Here is an 18,576-nt window from a genome sequence, read left to right as displayed (position 1 = left end):
CCTGATCAGACACGCCAGTGCCATGCCATCCGCATGACCCTCTGGCGGTGTGGGTAACGTACGTATTGCAGGGCTATGATCTGTAATTCCATATAAATATTGAAATTAAAAAAAAATAAAAATAAGTCTCACACAAAAAATTTATTTATAAATAAGTCTTATAAAATTTAAAAATTATAAACAAATTCCTTAAAACCTGAATACAATTTGAGGTTGGGGTGCAAATATAATATTATACTTATTAATTTGGCTTTCACGTATAACTAAAACTTCACTATTTATAAATAAAATTTTATAATTCACGAGTCAAAATTTTTATTTAATGCTTGATATAAGATGAAAACCTCAGAAAATTAATTGTGCCTACTTAAAGTTATAGCTATAAGATAAATTATGAATTTTACATCCCCATGTTAATTATAGCCTTAAATAGCCATGATTAACTCTATGAAAACCCCATACTATATCAAGTGTTAAATGAAAAATTTAACTTGTAAATTATGAGCTTTTGCTTGTAAATTACTCCTTCCGTCTCTATATATATAAAATATTTTTAATTGAATCACGTAAATTAATAAAAATTGTTTATCTAATTAAAAGCACAACAACATTTTAATTTTGTCCATAATTATTATAAATAAAAAATAAATCTCTTTTTTCAGGGTAAATTAATGAGAGTACTACTTTTTTTTCTCATTTAACAAGGATATAATGGTATATTTATTAAAAATATGCCGACAACCCCTTATGTTTAGGGGACAAAAAAATTTTAAAAAATTTTTTATACATAAGAACAAAGAGAGTATGAAGTTGCAATTGTAACTTATAAGTACAAGCCAAATTAATCGTTAAGAGCTTTATTAATTCAATCTAACTTTAAACAACTTGTGTGATAAACGTGTAAATCCTGAATGAGCTTTGTTTAGTTTTGAACATCGAGCACTTTACAAATACTCCATGTCACATCAAACATTAAATAATAAATTTGACTTATAAATTATGAATTTTAGTTGTAAATTGCGAAGCTATAATGAAGGCCAAATTAATTGTCAATTGCTTTATTAATCAAGCATAACATTAAACAACTTGTAAGCTAAATATGTAAATCCCAAATGAGCTCCATTGCTTTCCTTAAATTCCAATTATAGCTTGAAATAGGCATAATTAATTCTACGGAGATTACATGCAATGTTAAGCATTAAAAGGGAAATTCAACTCATGAATTACAGTTTTTTACTTATAAATTTTGAAGTTGTAGTTACAAGTGAGAGCCAAATTAATAAAGGCAGCATTATCTTTGCATTCCAACTACAAATATATACTCAATCTCAATTTGATTGTAATTTCTGAATTTTACAAATCCATTTGAATAAATATGCTATATGGGACCTATTCCTAATTTTTCCATTAAAAAAATACATAAAACCAGAAAACTACAGTGAGCTCGTTACCAATCTTTCTAATTTCTAAAGCATATCAGAGAAGTTTACATGGCGGTCACCAAACGAGCCCCTAAAAAATCATAACGAAGCAATCGTCCTGAAGTGAGTGCAATCTCTTTTATCAGTTTGCGTAGATGTGCTAATATTCCCATAATACTAGAGTCCACTGGCTATGTTAATCGTATCAGTTATAAGTTATAACAGCATATATACGTACATTCACGTCAGCCACGCAACAGAAGAACGCATTTGAAACCGTAAGTTTTAAGACAACTGTCTGATACGTGATTAACAGTATCATGCACGCACTTGGATATTTAATTTGCATTCGGAGGATTTGATACTTGATGATAAATAATGAAATACCACCAAGAAGCGCATAAGAGAAGCACTATAAAGCGCGGGCGCGTGGAAGTGGTAGTGGAGCGTGCTATTAGCCTGTTACTACTTCAGACTCAACGTTTCGTGCGACAGCACACTAACATTAACATGGCCTCCGGCCACTCATCCACTTCCATTGTATATCATCCATTTCTTAAAAATATAAATTCAGTAGTTGTCTTAAAAATGAAAATAAAGCAGGCTAGCTACGGCCATATATGGAGGATCAACATGATTTGTCTTTTTCTGGATTTTTTTTATTGCATATTTTTCAGGATATTTTCACCACCCCTGTTAAAACTTAAGCCCATGCCTGATTAGCTCACCGTCAATTTTTTATTCAAAATTATGAAATTTCAAAGAGTTACTACATGCATAAACAAAGATAATATATAAAAGAAGAAATATAATGCGTATAATTTTAATAGAGTTAATTAAATCTGTATGATTTATTTATTTATTTTTACGCAGATCATAGATAAACAAAAGCAAAACGTACTTTCTTATGAGGAAAATCATACCATAAGCTTTTTTTTTTTTTTTGTGGGGGGGGTGGGGGAGAGAATCATATATCATTAAGAACCGACAGCAAAAAGCCAGAGTCAACACAAGAGGAAATGTCTACCATAAGCTTAGGGTCTGAGAAAATACGATTAAAAAATGAAATCCAAGTGAACAGAGAGCAAAAGGAATAAGGAGTGAATTTGCGCTTGGCAAGTCATTGGAATTTTTTTTTTTTTCCTGGTAGATGAATAATAATAATAATCATTGAAAAGTTGTGAATCAGGGTGGCTGGAAGAAATGGAGTGGCTGTTACCCGTTGGGAACAGTGAACCTGCATGTAAGTCTTGAACCAATTAAACTTATTGGGCCAACAAAGGAAAAGCGGCATACGAGGGCCCAAAAAAAATTTGCGGAATGTGCATGATCCAAATCTTTGTTTAAATTACAGACTCTAACCCAAAATTTTAAAACCGCGCCGTTGCCGGGGATCGAACCCGGGTCACCCGCGTGACAGGCGGGAATACTCACCACTATACTACAACGACTTCGTTGAGGCTTAGTGCATAGATGGTGGATTTTATTTAAACATCATATCGACAGACGATGTCCTAAACTCTAATTGGCGAGAGGAGGGGGTCGCATTTGGCTAACGGATAAGTGATGGGGGGCGTAGAATTAGAATAGAAGGTTGCTTACTTGGCTGAGGCACAGAGAGGAAATGGCTGTGTTGTCCACCACCGCCACGGTGTCCATCCCCGGCAACAATGTTCATACTACTCAGGAAACCAAGTTTGGATCCTCAATTTTTGTCGGCTTCAGAGCCAAGCCCCGTAGATTTTGCATCAGATGCTCCGTTGCTAGTGATTCCTCGCCGGACGCCACTGCCACACAATCCGATTCGGAGACTGCCATTGAAGTTCCCGAAGAATCTTCCTCTCTGATTTCTGCTCTTAATGTCGAAAGGGCTCTCCGTGGCATACGTAATTCCGTCTTCCTTTTGATTTAAATCCCTTCTCTCCTCTTCTTCTGTTAGTCCATTGATTAGGTTTTATTTTAGAATGCAGCGATTACAGATGTTGACCATTATGGTAGACTCGGCATTCCCAGAGGAAGTTCATACGAAAAGGTAGTGAGAAGAGGAAGACCATTCTTTCATTGCGCTGCTTTCGTTTTCCCTGTTCGAGTTTTCAACTCATTGATATTCAACAGGTGGCAGTAGCATATGATAGCAAGGTTGAGGAGTTGAAGAATGAAGGGTTAGAGGAAGACGAACTGAACAAGAAACTGGAACATCTCAAAGTCAGTGAGTAGTATATATATGTATGTAACTGTAATTTATTCACATATATTTAAAGCTAGATGGTTTCGAGAGATCATCAGTGATTTGGTATGTCATCTCTAATGAATGATAGGAATCATATTCAGTTTTATCGTCTAAAGAAGAGAGAAGAATGTATGACTGGAGCTTGGCTAGGTCGGAGAATACAGATCAATACGTTTGGCCCTTCGAGGTTGACATAACGCAAACCCCTCAAGGCACTCCTCCTCTGCAGGTATTTCTTCTTCGTTCTGTCCCTTCAATCATGATTCTGAACTAAAAACACTTGAAATTCTTTATCAGCGTAATGTTGAATATGTTTAATTAATATCCCAGAACGAGTACTGCGTATTGGAGCAAATTACCGTGCACATATAAAAATGTAAAAAAAAAAAAGAATTAAATTACATATAAACTAGAATGTAATGATGCTTCGTTTCATGACAGGAGCCAGAGGAAGACGGACCAACCAGAGTGGTAGGGTACTTCCTGTTGGGATGGGTATTAATATCATTTGTGCTATCGATCGCACTAAGTTAATGAGCAGAAAGTCTCAGTATTTGTGCTTCCGACGCGTCCTCTCGTTCTGAAAGCACTTGTATAAAATTCTATGGTCTTAAATCATTTTAAACTCGTTGATTTATTGTTCATCATTGCACATGGTTGGTTAACAAGCACTAAAATACAGTTTGTACTAGCAAACTTGGTACAGGAATGTCCACTGTTTCTGCCTTCGCAGGAATGAATGAAACAAAAGAAAAAGTTATGATAAATGCCAGGAGAATCTTGAACTTTACTAAAGTTGAGGATACAGACTGTTCTCCAGCTTGTGCCCTCATCATATCATGAACCTCCCTTGCTACTGCTTGCATGTTCATTGTGAAGCAACTTGGCGCATTTCTTCCTAGAAATTTTCTCAAATGTTCTCACAGCTAATCCTTAAAGTTGAACCGAAGAGGCTTTAGACTTAAATCAGAGAAAATGTAGTCGATATATAATGAAGCATTCGCTGCTTGTTTTTTCTCTGCGAAGAGGCCACTGAAACCTCTGCCTGTGTACTCAGTCAACAAGCTTTCCATCTCTGATAAAAGTTGAGATTCTTCACGTTTCTACTTTCTTCCATGCTTCTATAATATCATTATAATTGCATAGTTTCAAACTTGTTAAAGAGTAGTCCAAATCAGAGAAGGTGAATTAAAATTCTTAATTAGAAGCTATAAACAATTCTTTTTTCCATGCAAGTTTTGGGGTATCCAAGGATTACGTCTTATGTTTTTATTAGACGTCAGAATGAATCGCACAATTTACAGGTTATGAATAACGCGATCTATTATAATTTTTACAGTTTATTTTTTATTAGGAAGAATGACACTTATGTCCCAATTGAATCATTTTATTTCAGCAAGGTTCCAATGAAATTCAAAATACGAAGGAAGTTTTGGATCCTTATTAATTGATCTTTTAACTAAATTTTAAACTGCTAGATTTCTTATGTTAGGTATGCTCAAGGATAGCATACTCCAATAGCTTAAGGCTTTTAATTGGATACTTCCTCAACTTATATATTTATAATTATAATCTATCTTTTAATCTTTAAAAGTATGCTTTTTTTTTGTCTTAAAAGCTTCATATTTATTCAATTTATCCTTCTCCTCCTCCCTCTCTCTATTTTTAATCTTTCGTTCTTTCATTTATTTTCTTTTTCTTTTTTGTCCCAAATCAAGTAACTCTTGATATTATATTATATTTTTTATGTTAAATATATTTAAGGATAATATACTCTATAAAATAACTTAAACCATTTAGTTGGGTATTTTTAAAATTTATATATTAATAATCTATCTTCTAATCTTTATATGTGAAACTTTTTTTATGTTATAATATAAACGTCCAAATTTGTAACTATTTTTTGAAATTTGAAATTCCTTCTAATTTAATTTACAACTTGGCTTTCAAATCTAATTTAAGAACACAATTGTTTTATAAAAAAACACAAAATTTTAACATTAAATCTTATAGGATTATTTATTTAGTTCCCAAAATTTGCCATTTATTCTCTCATATTTGCGGCTCTATATCCCAAATTTATTTATGAATATAATCTCAATATTTATTTTTCTCATGAGAAATTATTTGTTCAATTCCAAGAATTTGCAATCTACTTTACCTAATGTGTAATTCTATTTACCTTAGTTTACAGCTTGAATTTCAAATATTATTTAGAAATTCATAAATAATATTAATATTGAAATTGTGTTTGTAAATAAAATTAGGATATAAAGTTGTAAATACCTATAGCTCACAAAATAATGCTATGAATTCAAAGTTGAAATCTTGAATTTTTTAAATAAAATTCAAAACTTGAATTGCAAACTAAGGTAAATGAAATTACAAACTATAGAGAGTAAGTTACAAAATCTTGAAATTGAATGAGTAATTTTTCATGAGAAAAATAAATGTTGAGATTGTTTTCATAAATAAAATTGGGATGCATAGTTGTAAATTGCAGTAGATGAAGTTGAAAATTCAAGAAAGTGAGTTGCAAATTTCTGGAGCTGAATAAATAATTTTATAAATTCAATATTAAAATTTTGTGTTTTTATAAAAAAATTGTATTCTTAAATTAAAAAAGGAAAGTGAGTTGTAAATCAAAGTAGAAGGAGTTGCAGATTTTAGAAAATATATTGTAAATTTGTAAGTTTAAAATTTTGTCAAAAAATTAATTAAGGAACAAAAACTTTCATATTTTGAAATTTATTGAGATTTTATTGAAATAAAATGATTCTTTTCGGACTTAAGTTCTCCCTCTATATTACGTGTAATAATGTAGTAGTGTTGAAGATTTAAAAGTATATTCCATAATTATTGAATTGTATGCAATAACTATTATGTGAGGGTGCACTTTTTTCATGCCAGGCGCCGTCAGCTTTTTTTGGGTCAAAATGTATTCATTCACACTGCTGAATTTCAATTCAAATATGGGCATTCCATGATGAGTACTTGAGATTCCGGCGAGGAATCAGTGGAAAGACCATAGCAATTGTCTCATCTCATAACCTTTTCACTTGGGATGTCTAAACTGCTCTGTGACTAGGTCTCTTTCTTAGAGGAGAACCCAAGCAAGCTTGAAGCTCTAGCAATTGACCGTGAAGTCCACCACAGTGACATTTATAAGCGACGTTGTTTAATTTCCAAAAGATATTCAGTACGCATCAAGTGATAACAATGGCGGGTTGGGGTTCCAAGACTAATCAGCTGGTCCAGTGTAACATGTAGCTGAATTTCCCCCTGTACGTGAACACTGCTGACGTGTTCTCTCTGAGCTTGATTTTCTCGTGTCTATTAATTACCGCAATTCCCATTGATCTCCATTTCTGTTTTTATTTTTGGAGTTGACTAGATTAATTTGATCCCAGCCCGTGCAATTAAAAAAAAAACGTAGTACACAAAGAGTTCAGTAGACAATAATACAGTATATTTTATTTTGATTAGATACATATATATATACACACACACAATGTTACGTTGATTATTGTCCGATAAATGACAATAAATATTAAATTAACACCGTTCGTGAATGCTAGGTGCCGCCATGCCACTATGCAGAGCGTGCCTAAAACATTTCTTTGCGACGATGAAATTTCGTCATCTGCCAAATTCATTATTCACGTATTCAAACATTCCATTAACATTCATGCATGCGGTTACTTTGAGTCACTTGCTACTTTTCACGGCCCCTCATGTTTTATTCTAGATCCTCCTCCTACGTGAGAAATTATTAGATAGATCAAGTACGTCATATTATTTATAATTCATTTAACAAAAACATGACATTCAAATCATATTGAATATAAATTGATTTTAATATTAATAACAGCAGGGAAAAAGAATGCAAGAAATTAAATAGACATTTTATTATAAAAATAAAATTATTAAAAATAATTATATATAAAATTTTATTTAATTGAATTGATATAATTTTATTAGATGGTTTATGAGTGATGTGATACAACGAGTTTATTTTTAAAAAAATTTCTCCCGCACCAGACGTATGATAGAGACGAACCCTTATTGGAATTTTGAAATCTTTCCATATTGTTAATCGCCTCCTTTTTATAAACCCGTCTTTTCTCCTTTCCCTTTTCAGAATTGCAAGAGAACATGTTACCATTAGGTGTTTGCATCTTTCTGTCGTGTACGTGGCTTGGCGTTTTCCAAGGATTTTCCTTTCTAGCTACGTTCTCAAATTAATTCCAACTAGTTATTTGATTACAAGGCTTTTCTTCTTTAATATTCCGAGACACAGAAGAAGAGACATCAATTACGCAACAATGGTGGTTGTTTTTAAACCACGGAATAATCCGATCCCCTCCCTAATTAAACCAGACATCAAACACTGAAACAGAAACTTTGACAGACAAGAAGGAAACTAGGAAAGTTAACGGAGTTCACTGATCTGCAAATCCAAAACAAGTTTCGTCCATTTCAAGAAACTTGCCCACCCATTCCAAATTTATCGGTCCTTCGCTGCTACAATGAATGAACAATTCACGGTCTTCGACAAAGCCAGACTTCGAGTCCTCCGTCACCTTAGTGTTACCTTGCTCTTCATTACTAACACTAAGTGCAGCTTTCTTGGGTGATGTGGTTATCTCCGGCGTTAAATCTTTTTTGAAACCTCTGTTCTGTTTTCTCGGACTTATCTTCTTGCTCAAATGAGAGTTCCAGTAATTCTTAATCTCATTATCAGTTCGACCCGGGAGTCTTCCAGCTATCAAAGACCACCTAGTACATGCGCATGACCAAGCTAGGATATATATTACCGTGAGAGCCACAAGAAAATGGACTCGACTATTATGTAAACATGGCTTTTATATATATTTATGTTACCTGTTGCCTAGGAGTTTGTGAAGCCTGAGTATCAAGTCCTCCTCTTGGTCTGATATATTGCCTCTCTTGATATTGGGTCTGAGGTAATTTAACCATCTCAGTCTGCAACTCTTGCCGCATCGATTCAGACCTGTTACAGCATTATATGACACATGCAGCTCTTGTCAAGCAAAACAAAATATCGAATGATGAGGAATGCGCGCGCGCAGTTTTTAATTTGGAATATATACACAGATACCTGCTTTGGCTGCAATAAGCTTCCACCTCTTGGGGCCATGTAATTCAATGATTTGAACCAGTTTCTTGTCTTCCTCGGGTTTCCAGGCTCCTCGGCAAGGTTCCTTCTTCCGTCCCTGACTGGTCCGCGGATCCATTGACGTTTCTTCTTATGGTTCAATTCAGTACGTACAAGTTTAATCTGCTCCCGATATCTCCGCTCAGTCCTCACACAGGCTTGTGTGTGTGTGCTTGAGTATATATAGACAGAGACATGAATATAACCCCAGTCCTGACTCCTGATGAGGTTAGCTAGTGAGCTTGGAGAAGGCAGATGATGTGAGCGCGTGATGTACGTGGTGCGCGTTATATTGAAATGATTAATCGTGTATATGGATCAAAGTTGAGCTTGGAATAAGCCAAAACAAATTAAAGACGACGATGATAATGATGGAATCACGTGGCGGATTTGATCCCATGCAGTGGCGGTACTAGAAGTCTAGGATGCAACATTTTTAAAATTAATAATTAAAAATAATAATAATAATTTAAACCTAAAACCTTAGAAGTTAAATTAAAGAGTGTAAAATATTTAAGTCAAAAGATGCAAAATATTAGAATATATGAATCTCTTTTGTAACTTTTTTCTAAATCTAAAAGTTGCATTTACCCCCTTGACTTCCATGTAGCGCGGCCCGTGACCCTAATGCATCATCAAAAATATAATGACTGGTGGTAAACTTTGGTAAATGGGAAGAGAGAAGCATTGTACGAAGGCTGATGGCATGTGAAAGTGTACGAAGGCTGATGGCATGTGAAAGTGCTCAGCGTTGCCGATGAACAACATGATGAGAACAAAGAATGAGACGAAACATCCAAATATTACGATTCGCAGTTCAGTCAGACAGTGAATTTTTAAACACAAGAGAATGAAATCATCATATACCTTTTTGTTTTTATTTAAAGATAAAATTATAAATTTTTAAAAATATTTATCACATTTTTTCAAATTGTTCCTTGTTAGAAGAATCTATTTTAATTAGAAGGATAATTTAACTCAAATTTTTTAATTTTAAACATAATTATTATATTTAACCATTTCTTTTAAACTGTGTGAGTTCATTATTATTTTTTTATATCTTATAACATAGAAAATATCATTCATGCACGTCCCATGTAGATTAAAAAGTGTCCCCGGCATTCAATAATTCCAAATAAGAATGCCGTAAATGCACTCAGCATACTTTTGATCTTTGGTTGTCCTCCTAGACCATAATATAAAACACTGATAATTAATTTATGATTTTAAAAAATGTTAATTGAAACCTAAAAGTTACAAAAAATATATCTTTTTAATTATACCCTCGTTAAACATCATATATAAGTAGTTTAATTATGGTAAAAAAATTATATATAAGTGTCTTGATTCTTGATAATGACAATTAAAATTTTTAATGGATGATTTTTCAAAAAATGAAATGAATGAAATAGCTAGGGGTATATATGAAAAATCAATTATACAAATTACCCAATATCCTATATTTTGGATCGAATAAAATTTTTAAAAAATACTTTATATTACAATTTGGAGGGAGAGAGTAACATGTAAGACCTTGATTTGAATATAATCTTTGATATACAGGGGAACACATCGCCTCGACATTTATAGCCTAATTTGTCAAATTATTTGTTTTAGACCTTTAGCCCTGAATAATACACCTAAGTATGCATCATGGTATTTTCGTTGCATGGGACATTTACTACACTGTATTTAGAATATTGGTATTTAATTTATCAAGTTATTATCAAGCTAGACACGTGCTGATTTGCCCCATATTCAATATACATGTGTATATTTAATGAGTATGCTAGAAAAATAATTGAATAAATTGGATGCATCGCGTTATTTATAACCTGATCAATTAAAATACTTCAAATAATTTAAATAAAATTTTGTATGATATTTTTTAATTAATTTTATTCTTATAACAGAATACAAATTTGATGTCTTATCTTTTCTTTCTTTACTGTTATTAATATCAAAATTAATTTATATTTAATACAATTTAAATGTCATGTTTTTATTAAGCCAATCACAAATGATGCAGTATATTCAATTTACCTAAAAAAAATTTTAGTATGCTGAACTGGTCATACGCAAGACACTCCATCTATTTAGAATCCACCCATTGTGTTTCTTGATAACAAACACAGTAGTAACCCTGTTTATTTTTTCATTAAAAGCATAATCAGTATTAATTTTTAAATTGTTGCCAACAGGAGCAACCCATTTAGGGCGATCAATCATTTTCAGATCATTCCTTAGCAGATGCAGAGAATTTTTAGTCCAGCCATTCACATCCCAAAATTCAAGAAGCATTTCCCCACATGGATCCATGCTCACCTTTCAAAAAAAAAAAAAAAGGGAGGGAGCATCTAGCTTTCCAAATCTGCTTGAAGGTGGATGCTATAAGCGCTTTTTGCCAATGATCTATGTTCTTATTCAAAAGCCATGAAGAAATCCATTGATTCATAGAGGAGACATTTAAATCAGTAACAACCAACGACAGGGAACTAGCAAACCATGTAACCTTTACCCAACCACATAATGGGTAAACCTAAATAACTACATGGAGCATCCACTTCGTAATCTGAAAAACATGACCAATTTCATCCTTAATTAGTTAAAAGTTAAAACGGGGGTGTTGCTGGAAAAATATAAACATGACTTGCCAGCATTGATTTTTTGGCCAGAAGCCTTACAATATGATTCCAGAACATTTTTGAGATTTCGACAACAATCCAACTCAGCTCGCGCAAAAGGACAAAATCACCCACAAAAAAACTATGCGTGATTGATGGACAAGGACGGGCTAATTGAATACCCCATAACATCCTCCCTTGCTCCAGCCTTTTCAATCATTCTTGAAAGAACATTGCTCACGAGGATGAAAAGATAGAGGGATAAAGGATCGCGCCTTGTCTAAGACCCTGCGCAGGACAAGCACCAGCAACCCTCTTTCCCACCGTTAAAAAATTGAACTGTATAGATGAGATGCACCCAAAAAATGCTATCCACTCATGGTTTTGAAAAACCCATCTTGGTTGGCACATTTTTAAAAAAAATCAATTTGATACATTGAAAGTTATTTAGTTTGTGATAGTAAAATATGCTTTTAAATATATAATTATTAAAAAAAACATTGATTTATAATAATTTACAATTTTTATTATACAAATGTAATATATTTTAAATATTTAAAAAATATGATAAAGATTTTAAATAACATAAATTTTGATTTGTAATGTTAAAAATTTGATCTCTATTTATTTGTATTTTTTTAATTTATAATTTTAAAAATTGTGATAAAAATGTGTAATTTTTATTATACTTTAATGCTAAAAATTAACATGATTAATTATTCAATTTACAATACTAAAAAATTAATACCTAATTATTATTATTGAAATAATATTTACATTTTTAATGAATTAATTATTGTTTAAATAAAAAAATGAGATATTAAACTTGAAATAGTATAGTCAAAATAACATCCTACTTTTTAAAAGTTTTAAATAGTTACATTTTAGAAATTCACTTTCAGTTTTTGTTTGAATGTACTCTTTGAATGTATTTTTTTATAAAATATTTTAACCAAATAACTTAACTTTTTAAAAATAAAATTTCATTTTTTGAATATAAAAAATAGGAAAATTAAACGGGCCCTTAGTGTTCGTTGCTGAATATTACTAATAAATGTTCCACTTGTAGATGTTTTAAACGAGCGCGGCTGAAATTTAAAAGCGATGATTTGAGACAGAAGCACTGCTTTCTCTGACATGTGGGACAGGGAGCCTTCCTACGCAAAATAAAAAGGTTGGGTTAGCGCGGTTCAAAACTAGTTTTAGTGTTCATTGCTGAATGTTATTAATTTTTCTTTCGTTTAGTGCAGAATATTATTAATTTCATGCTAAGTTAATTTACAACTCGCCAATGCAATAGTTTTATTGTTTCTGTTAATTGTGGAATTAACTCGTAAGTATCCCGTGCAATGCATGGATGTATAAAAGTAATTTTTTAATATAAGTCATGTATAATTAATTTTTATTAATTTGTGAAATGATACAACATGGTTTAATAATTTATAAGAATTAATCAGACAGCTTCAACTACAAATGAGAGGACGTCGAAAGTGAAGTTATGCAGCTTAACCTCCTCTCGAGAAATAATTTATAGAGAAAATTTGCAAAGAAATGTCTATGCTTTCCAAATATGATGATAGTTACAGATTAAAATAAGATCATGTAGACAAAGAATAGCAAAGAAGACTCAAAAGACAATTACTACAGAAATTAAGGAAAAAAATAAACAGCACATGGGTTGGTGAAAGATTTGCATCATTAATGAAATCTCTGTGTGTGTGTGTGTGTGTGTGTGTGTGTGTGGAGGCACGTTTTCTTACAATATATATAAATACGAAGGCAAATAAATCTTCAATACTCCTTATCAATGCATTGAAAAAGAAGAGGTCTACAAGTAGAATGAATAATATAAAAATTTGAAAATAATAATATATAGTAGAGAAATGTCAAAGGGGACCACTGCATGTATACATTATTTCATCAAAAAAAATTATTTTATTCTTCGCAAGTTGATAGTGTATGGTTTATATCTCTAACAATTCATTGATGCTAAGATAACAAATCACACATATTAGTTTATCTTAGTGAGATCGCTAAAGATTGTTTCGTGAAGGAACCAAAGGGTAGTGTATAATCCCCTGATGTTTATACAATCACCTTCATGTGATTGCTGTCTCAAAGGAGGACTGGGAGGAAAAATCAAGATAGTTCAAGAACATATTGAGGGGACATATTTTGCAAATTGAAAGATCATATGTCAGGAAAGTTAAAATAACAGAGGTTAACATGGGAAGCCATGTTCAAAAACATGAATCTAAAAACGAGGGGGGGAGTTAAATTAAAGGGTAGTTATTAAGATAAAAAATCTATTATACTCATTAATTAATTCAATTTAAACCTAAATAATTGTAAAATATAATACTTCAAAATTTTGAAATCTAAAAATAAAGAGAATATGATATTAAATAACAGGGGTCTTGGGACATGGAAGCTATTATTAGTTTTAAAATTTCACATTTAAATCTAAATTTTATAAATTTAAAATTTAAAATATTTAAATTAATATTTCATTCGTTCAAAAATATAAGGTATTTTTTTGAAGAATTTGATGTTAAAAGATGTAAGATATTTTTAGTATTTTGAAATATAGTTAATGTTTTTTTTATCAAAAATGCCCACAATTAAAAAAAAATCTTTTAATTTTTCAAATGGTTTAGTATTTCGACAGTGAGAGAGAGAGAAAACTCAAGCATGAGAGAGAAAGAGAGTATGAAAGAGATAGAGTACACACAAGCACAAAGACAAAGTGAACTCATGCTTTTTGCAACTAAGCTACTCGTACAATTTTGAGGTTTATTTATTTAAACTATTTGAAATGTAAAAATTAGGGTGAAAATGAAAAAGTAGTGATAGTTAGAAGATAGTTGACTAATTTTTTTCAGGTGATATTTGATTAAAAATATCTTACATTTTTAAATAGAGGGAATAAAAATTAAAGGGTAGTTATTAGAATGAAAAAATCTACTATACTAATTAAATAAATTGATTTAAACATAAATAATTTTAAAATACGATACATAACCAATTTTGATATTAGAAAATAAAGGAATTATGATATCAGGAAAAAGATACCATATGATACGAAAGCTATTTATGATTTAAAATTTTTAAATTTAAATTCTATAAATCTAAAAATTAAAATACTAAAGGTAATGGTAGGAGTTAAAGGGTAGTTATTAGAATGAAGAAATCTATTATACTACTTAAATAAATTGAGAAAGTCATGATAGTTAAAAAAAATAAGGTTTTTAATTTTTTAAGACTTTTAAAATTAAAATTTAAAAATTGTGAATTACTTGAGAAGTTATAATTGAGATCTTCAGAGAGCATATCCAGGAATAAAAGAAAGTAATTTTTATCAATTTTAGAGATAATGTTGATGTTATTTTTAAGAAAATATTTTTAGAAATTAGCAGTGACATGGATAGTTTAGAATCAAAATATTTAAAAAGCGCATGCGTGTCGAGTTTGGAAGAGTGCTTAATATTCTTCTAATATAAATGTGCGTGCGCGTGTTATCAGAAGCTTCTGCCACCTTTTAAAATTGTTTTATTTATCATATTGTATTATTTTGGAAAGAAATAATGCGCATAACCAACATATTGTTTGGTTGGATTTGGTGAGTTATCATTATATTAGTGAGTAGTTTATAAGTAACGGTTAGCGGCGGATAAGCTTAACTAGAATGGTCAATAGGCCATAATTTTATTTTTTTGGGGCCAAAAATAGGCCATAATTGAGATTAATTGCTCGCGCAGACTCTCTAGTTCGTAAATTTGCGCCTCATCATTTAGGCGTGACCATCGAGATCTCCAGTGTATTTTTTTATAATTAAACCCCCACGACCGAGTTGAAACTTTGAAACTCTCTTTTTAACCACTGTCACTTATAAGCACGCTTTCGCAATTTGAATCTGGTGAATATCCTACGTATATTATCTTAATGGATATATTGATAAAATCTAATTACTATAATTAAAATACTTATTAACGAGTGATTGCGTTCATGAGATTCTACACCACATTTACATAACACATATTTAATTAGAACTTTATAATTATATTGATTTACGCCGAGACCGCATTTGTATAGGCAGGTGTCAAAGTTTGGTCCATCGATATCCTTGGGGGAAAAATAGAGATTGCAACGATATGATGGTCTACACTCTGTACCACATTCAAACCGTCCACACAGACAATAATTAACGTATAGTGTATTTTATTTGGAACATAGACCCACTCAATAATTTATCTAAAAAAAAAAAAAATCCCTTCCAGGCACTAACCTCAAAATTTCAATTCATGAAAAAAAAATTGCTATCAATGATGTAACAGCCTCAGACTTTAGAGATCACCGTATAATGTTGCTGTGGTGTAAAGAAAACTACACTTTTCAGACAGTTTTTGGACATTTGTGGGCTGCGGTATTTAAGGTCAACACACGTCTCATGAAAACTTCAACCTCTCAATCAAATCCGAAGGCAATTTTTCCCCCAAAAAAACTAAACTCGATCAAATGAAAGCATGCCTGCTTAAATCAAACCACTTTAGAAACCCCGTCTTATTAATTGCAAGTGTGTATAGAGCAGCTAGCAAACGAAAGCTGTCATTATATTGTTAATTAGTGACAGGCAAGTAAGAAAGAAGCGAAAAGGTCGATTTTCCAAACCAAAAGATCACAAACGTACGTCAATATAGCTAGTACAGTAGTTAATGGAAACTGTATATGACCAGTTAACTGATTCGGATTGTTGTTTTCTTGGCTTTTTCCTTCTGATCATTAAGAGTTCAAGGCTTTCCGTTGTCTAGTGTGTTCGTTTACATACACACATAATACATGAAAATTGACTAATCAATTACCACAAACCATTTTATTCGTTCAAGAGTCCTGGTTTTGTGGAGCCGAGCTGGAGAGAGTAATACTGACCAAAAACGCTTGTTTTATCCTGACACGCGGCATTGGTATGAATTCATTTGCCATAATTTGATCAAACCCTCGTCAAATTGCCATATTATTGCCAAGGCAGCTTTCTACAACACACCTTTTTTCCTTTATCCTTTTCAGAACAACACATGTATATATATATATATATATATCCCATGGCATTGGACTTGATGCTGATTTGTTTTATTATGTGTGCATGGAAGACTCCGTGGAATATTATCGCCCAAGCAAGCAAACTCGGTGCGTGCAATTTTTTCCTTTCTTGCAGCAATAATTTATCGTTGAATGTGTTGCTACATGCAATAATTTGTGGTTTCAACATGGAGCATTGTTGCTTCAGCTCGGGAAAGTCGGAATATGCATAAATATATATATATATATATATATATCGACTGGTGTTACATGCGTCTTTCCGTTAGTTAAATTGACATAATCACGACGTCACGTTGAAGAATTACTATGTGTTTTAGTCATGGGTTTACGAATGCAGGGATTACAGGGAGTGGAGACTGTGTGGTTGTAAGCTTACCGGACAAAAATCGTTTGAATCGGGGACAGCATAGTATTTAATTTTATTACCTCCAGAAAGAAAACGCGCCTTATTCTCTCTCTCTCTCTCCCCAGCGCCACAATTTGGGGGGATGCTGAGACCGGGTGATAAATCTGGAGTCCCTTTTCCCAGGCAAACGATGAGCTTTTAAGCTGTAACCTATAATAATACTCTACATAGAGGGACCATGGAGTGGCAAACAGTGAATATTGATCATTTGATCTGCACACACGGGATATTCTTGTTATAAAGATCTTGACAAGTGGGAAGTTTAAAATTAGATTAATCTCAGTGTATCGCACATTTTGGGGGAAAAAAAATAAAACTATACTGTTCATATATAACTTGTGAAATAAGATTCATTATAAAAAAAATTATACCTTAACTGGATGATAACTTGATTATATAGCGGTGATGAGAAAATGATTTATGTACAGTTTGTTTGTTTGTTTGTTTTTATCATTTGACAAGGGTATGGGTGAGAAGCAGGTAATTAAAAAACATGCCTGTCAGCTCTTCGTACGTGGGCTTGGGTTGCCTTGGCCCAACCTCCCTTCCCTTGTTCTTATTAAGCGCAAGCTCCTCTTCACATGCCACTAATCATTTCGGTCGTTCCTGAAGGCGTGGAACATGCCAGCAACAGGTTAGGTATGGCCTGTCCTCTCTCGAGATCAGTTTCGATGTTCATTGCTGTAATAAGATTTGAATCATTTAAATTTTGATCTGAATGATCCAAATTTTAAATAATATTATATATTTTATTTATTAAAATAAAAATATATAAAAATTATAAAATAATTTTAAAAAAAATTTTATTTTTAATATGGCCCAGATTTAATTTAGAGAATCTAATTTAATATTAAAATTTTTATAATTGATATATATTGACTATTCAGATGTATTCTGCACGGGCCAGATTAACTATAATATGGCCTGTGCAGAGTACATCTGGATAGTCAATATATATCAATTATAAAAATTTTAATATTAAATTGGACACTCTAAATTAAATCTGGGCCATATTAAAAATAAAAAAATTTATTAAAATTATTTTATAATTTTTATATACTTTTATTTTAATAAATAAAATATATAATACTATTTAAAATTTGGACCATCTAGATCAAAATCTGGATGGTTCAGATCTCACCACTGTGATGAGCACCAAAACCGATCTCGTCCTCTCTCTCTATTTTTTTTTACTTTGTCCTCTCTCTTTTTGTAACCTTCTATTTTTTTACTCAAGCTTGGCTTATAGTTTATACTTAAAAAAAAAAAACTTTTTTAATATTCAATATCTCAACTTCCATCATTTGAATGTCAAGTAACTAGTTGATTCACTCTAGTTCTTGTCAAGTTTTTTTTTTCAATGGCCTATCTCGTTCTTCCAGTTATGGATAATTCGAACAAACTAGCTCGTTAATTTGGATCCCTTGTATGGTCCATGTAACGTGAACAAATATAGCCAGATCAAATCCTCCCTGGTCGACAGACGTGTGCCACTTTAAAATGGAATGGTTTGTGGCACATCACGCGTGAGAGATAAAAGGTAATCAGTATTGGCACAAGGTGACAGGTGAGCTAGCATTTCGGCAAGGGATTAGAGTGTATGTTCCTAATTACTTCAT

The 18,576-nt window shown here is 32.0% G+C and overlaps 2 protein-coding genes and 1 non-coding gene across 4 annotated transcripts; 1 reads left to right on the top strand and 2 right to left on the bottom strand.

The window, feature by feature from the left end:
- Nucleotides 1-2,800: 2,800 nt before the first annotated feature.
- On the bottom strand, nt 2,801-2,872 carry TRNAD-GUC (transfer RNA aspartic acid (anticodon GUC)). Its single transcript has one exon. It is a non-coding gene; the product is annotated as a tRNA-Asp (tRNA).
- A 90-nt stretch (nt 2,873-2,962) lies between these two features.
- Nucleotides 2,963-4,418, top strand: LOC129318782 (NAD(P)H-quinone oxidoreductase subunit U, chloroplastic). 2 transcript variants are annotated; one of them, XM_054963734.1, is made up of 5 exons: nt 2,963-3,307; nt 3,392-3,453; nt 3,537-3,630; nt 3,753-3,880; nt 4,093-4,418. In XM_054963734.1, the coding sequence occupies exons 1-5, from the start codon at nt 3,046-3,048 to the stop codon at nt 4,183-4,185; spliced, it is 639 nt and encodes a 212-aa protein (XP_054819709.1). In that variant the 5' UTR covers nt 2,963-3,045; the 3' UTR covers nt 4,186-4,418. The 2 variants fall into 2 exon arrangements, with proteins under 2 accessions (XP_054819709.1, XP_054819708.1); XM_054963733.1 differs by having other exon boundaries at nt 2,967-3,307; nt 3,537-3,626; nt 3,740-3,880.
- Nucleotides 4,419-7,887: 3,469 nt separating this feature from the next.
- On the bottom strand, nt 7,888-9,040 carry LOC129317083 (transcription factor MYB4-like). The gene is made up of 3 exons (XM_054961421.1): nt 8,774-9,040; nt 8,536-8,665; nt 7,888-8,430 (listed from the first exon to the last, which is right to left on the bottom strand). The coding sequence occupies exons 1-3, from the start codon at nt 8,907-8,909 to the stop codon at nt 8,094-8,096; spliced, it is 603 nt and encodes a 200-aa protein (XP_054817396.1). The 5' UTR covers nt 8,910-9,040; the 3' UTR covers nt 7,888-8,093.
- Nucleotides 9,041-18,576: the final 9,536 nt, after the last annotated feature.

This window comes from Prosopis cineraria, unplaced genomic scaffold (assembly GCF_029017545.1).
Source record: "Prosopis cineraria cultivar Desert tree isolate PC_DT_omini unplaced genomic scaffold, ASM2901754v1 PC8, whole genome shotgun sequence".
Lineage (NCBI taxonomy): Eukaryota > Viridiplantae > Streptophyta > Magnoliopsida > Fabales > Fabaceae > Prosopis > Prosopis cineraria.
Note: the sequence above shows the minus strand (reverse complement) of the source record. Positions and strands in the feature narration are given on the sequence as shown.

Excerpts from the sequence above, each read along its gene's own strand:
- LOC129318782 (XM_054963733.1), top strand. The coding sequence starts at position 3,046 with ATGGCTGTGTTGTCCACCACCGCCACGGTGTCCATCCCCGGCAACAAT. Across the intron at positions 3,454-3,536 it reads GAGGAAGTTCATACGAAAAG|GTGGCAGTAGCATATGATAG; the intron begins GTAGTGAGAAGA and ends GATATTCAACAG. Across the intron at positions 3,627-3,739 it reads AGAAACTGGAACATCTCAAA|GAATCATATTCAGTTTTATC; the intron begins GTCAGTGAGTAG and ends AATGAATGATAG.
- LOC129317083 (XM_054961421.1), bottom strand. The coding sequence starts at position 8,909 with ATGGATCCGCGGACCAGTCAGGGACGGAAGAAGGAACCTTGCCGAGGA. Across the intron at positions 8,666-8,773 it reads GCTTATTGCAGCCAAAGCAG|GTCTGAATCGATGCGGCAAG; the intron begins GTATCTGTGTAT and ends ATGCTGTAACAG. Across the intron at positions 8,431-8,535 it reads CACAAACTCCTAGGCAACAG|GTGGTCTTTGATAGCTGGAA; the intron begins GTAACATAAATA and ends CGCATGTACTAG.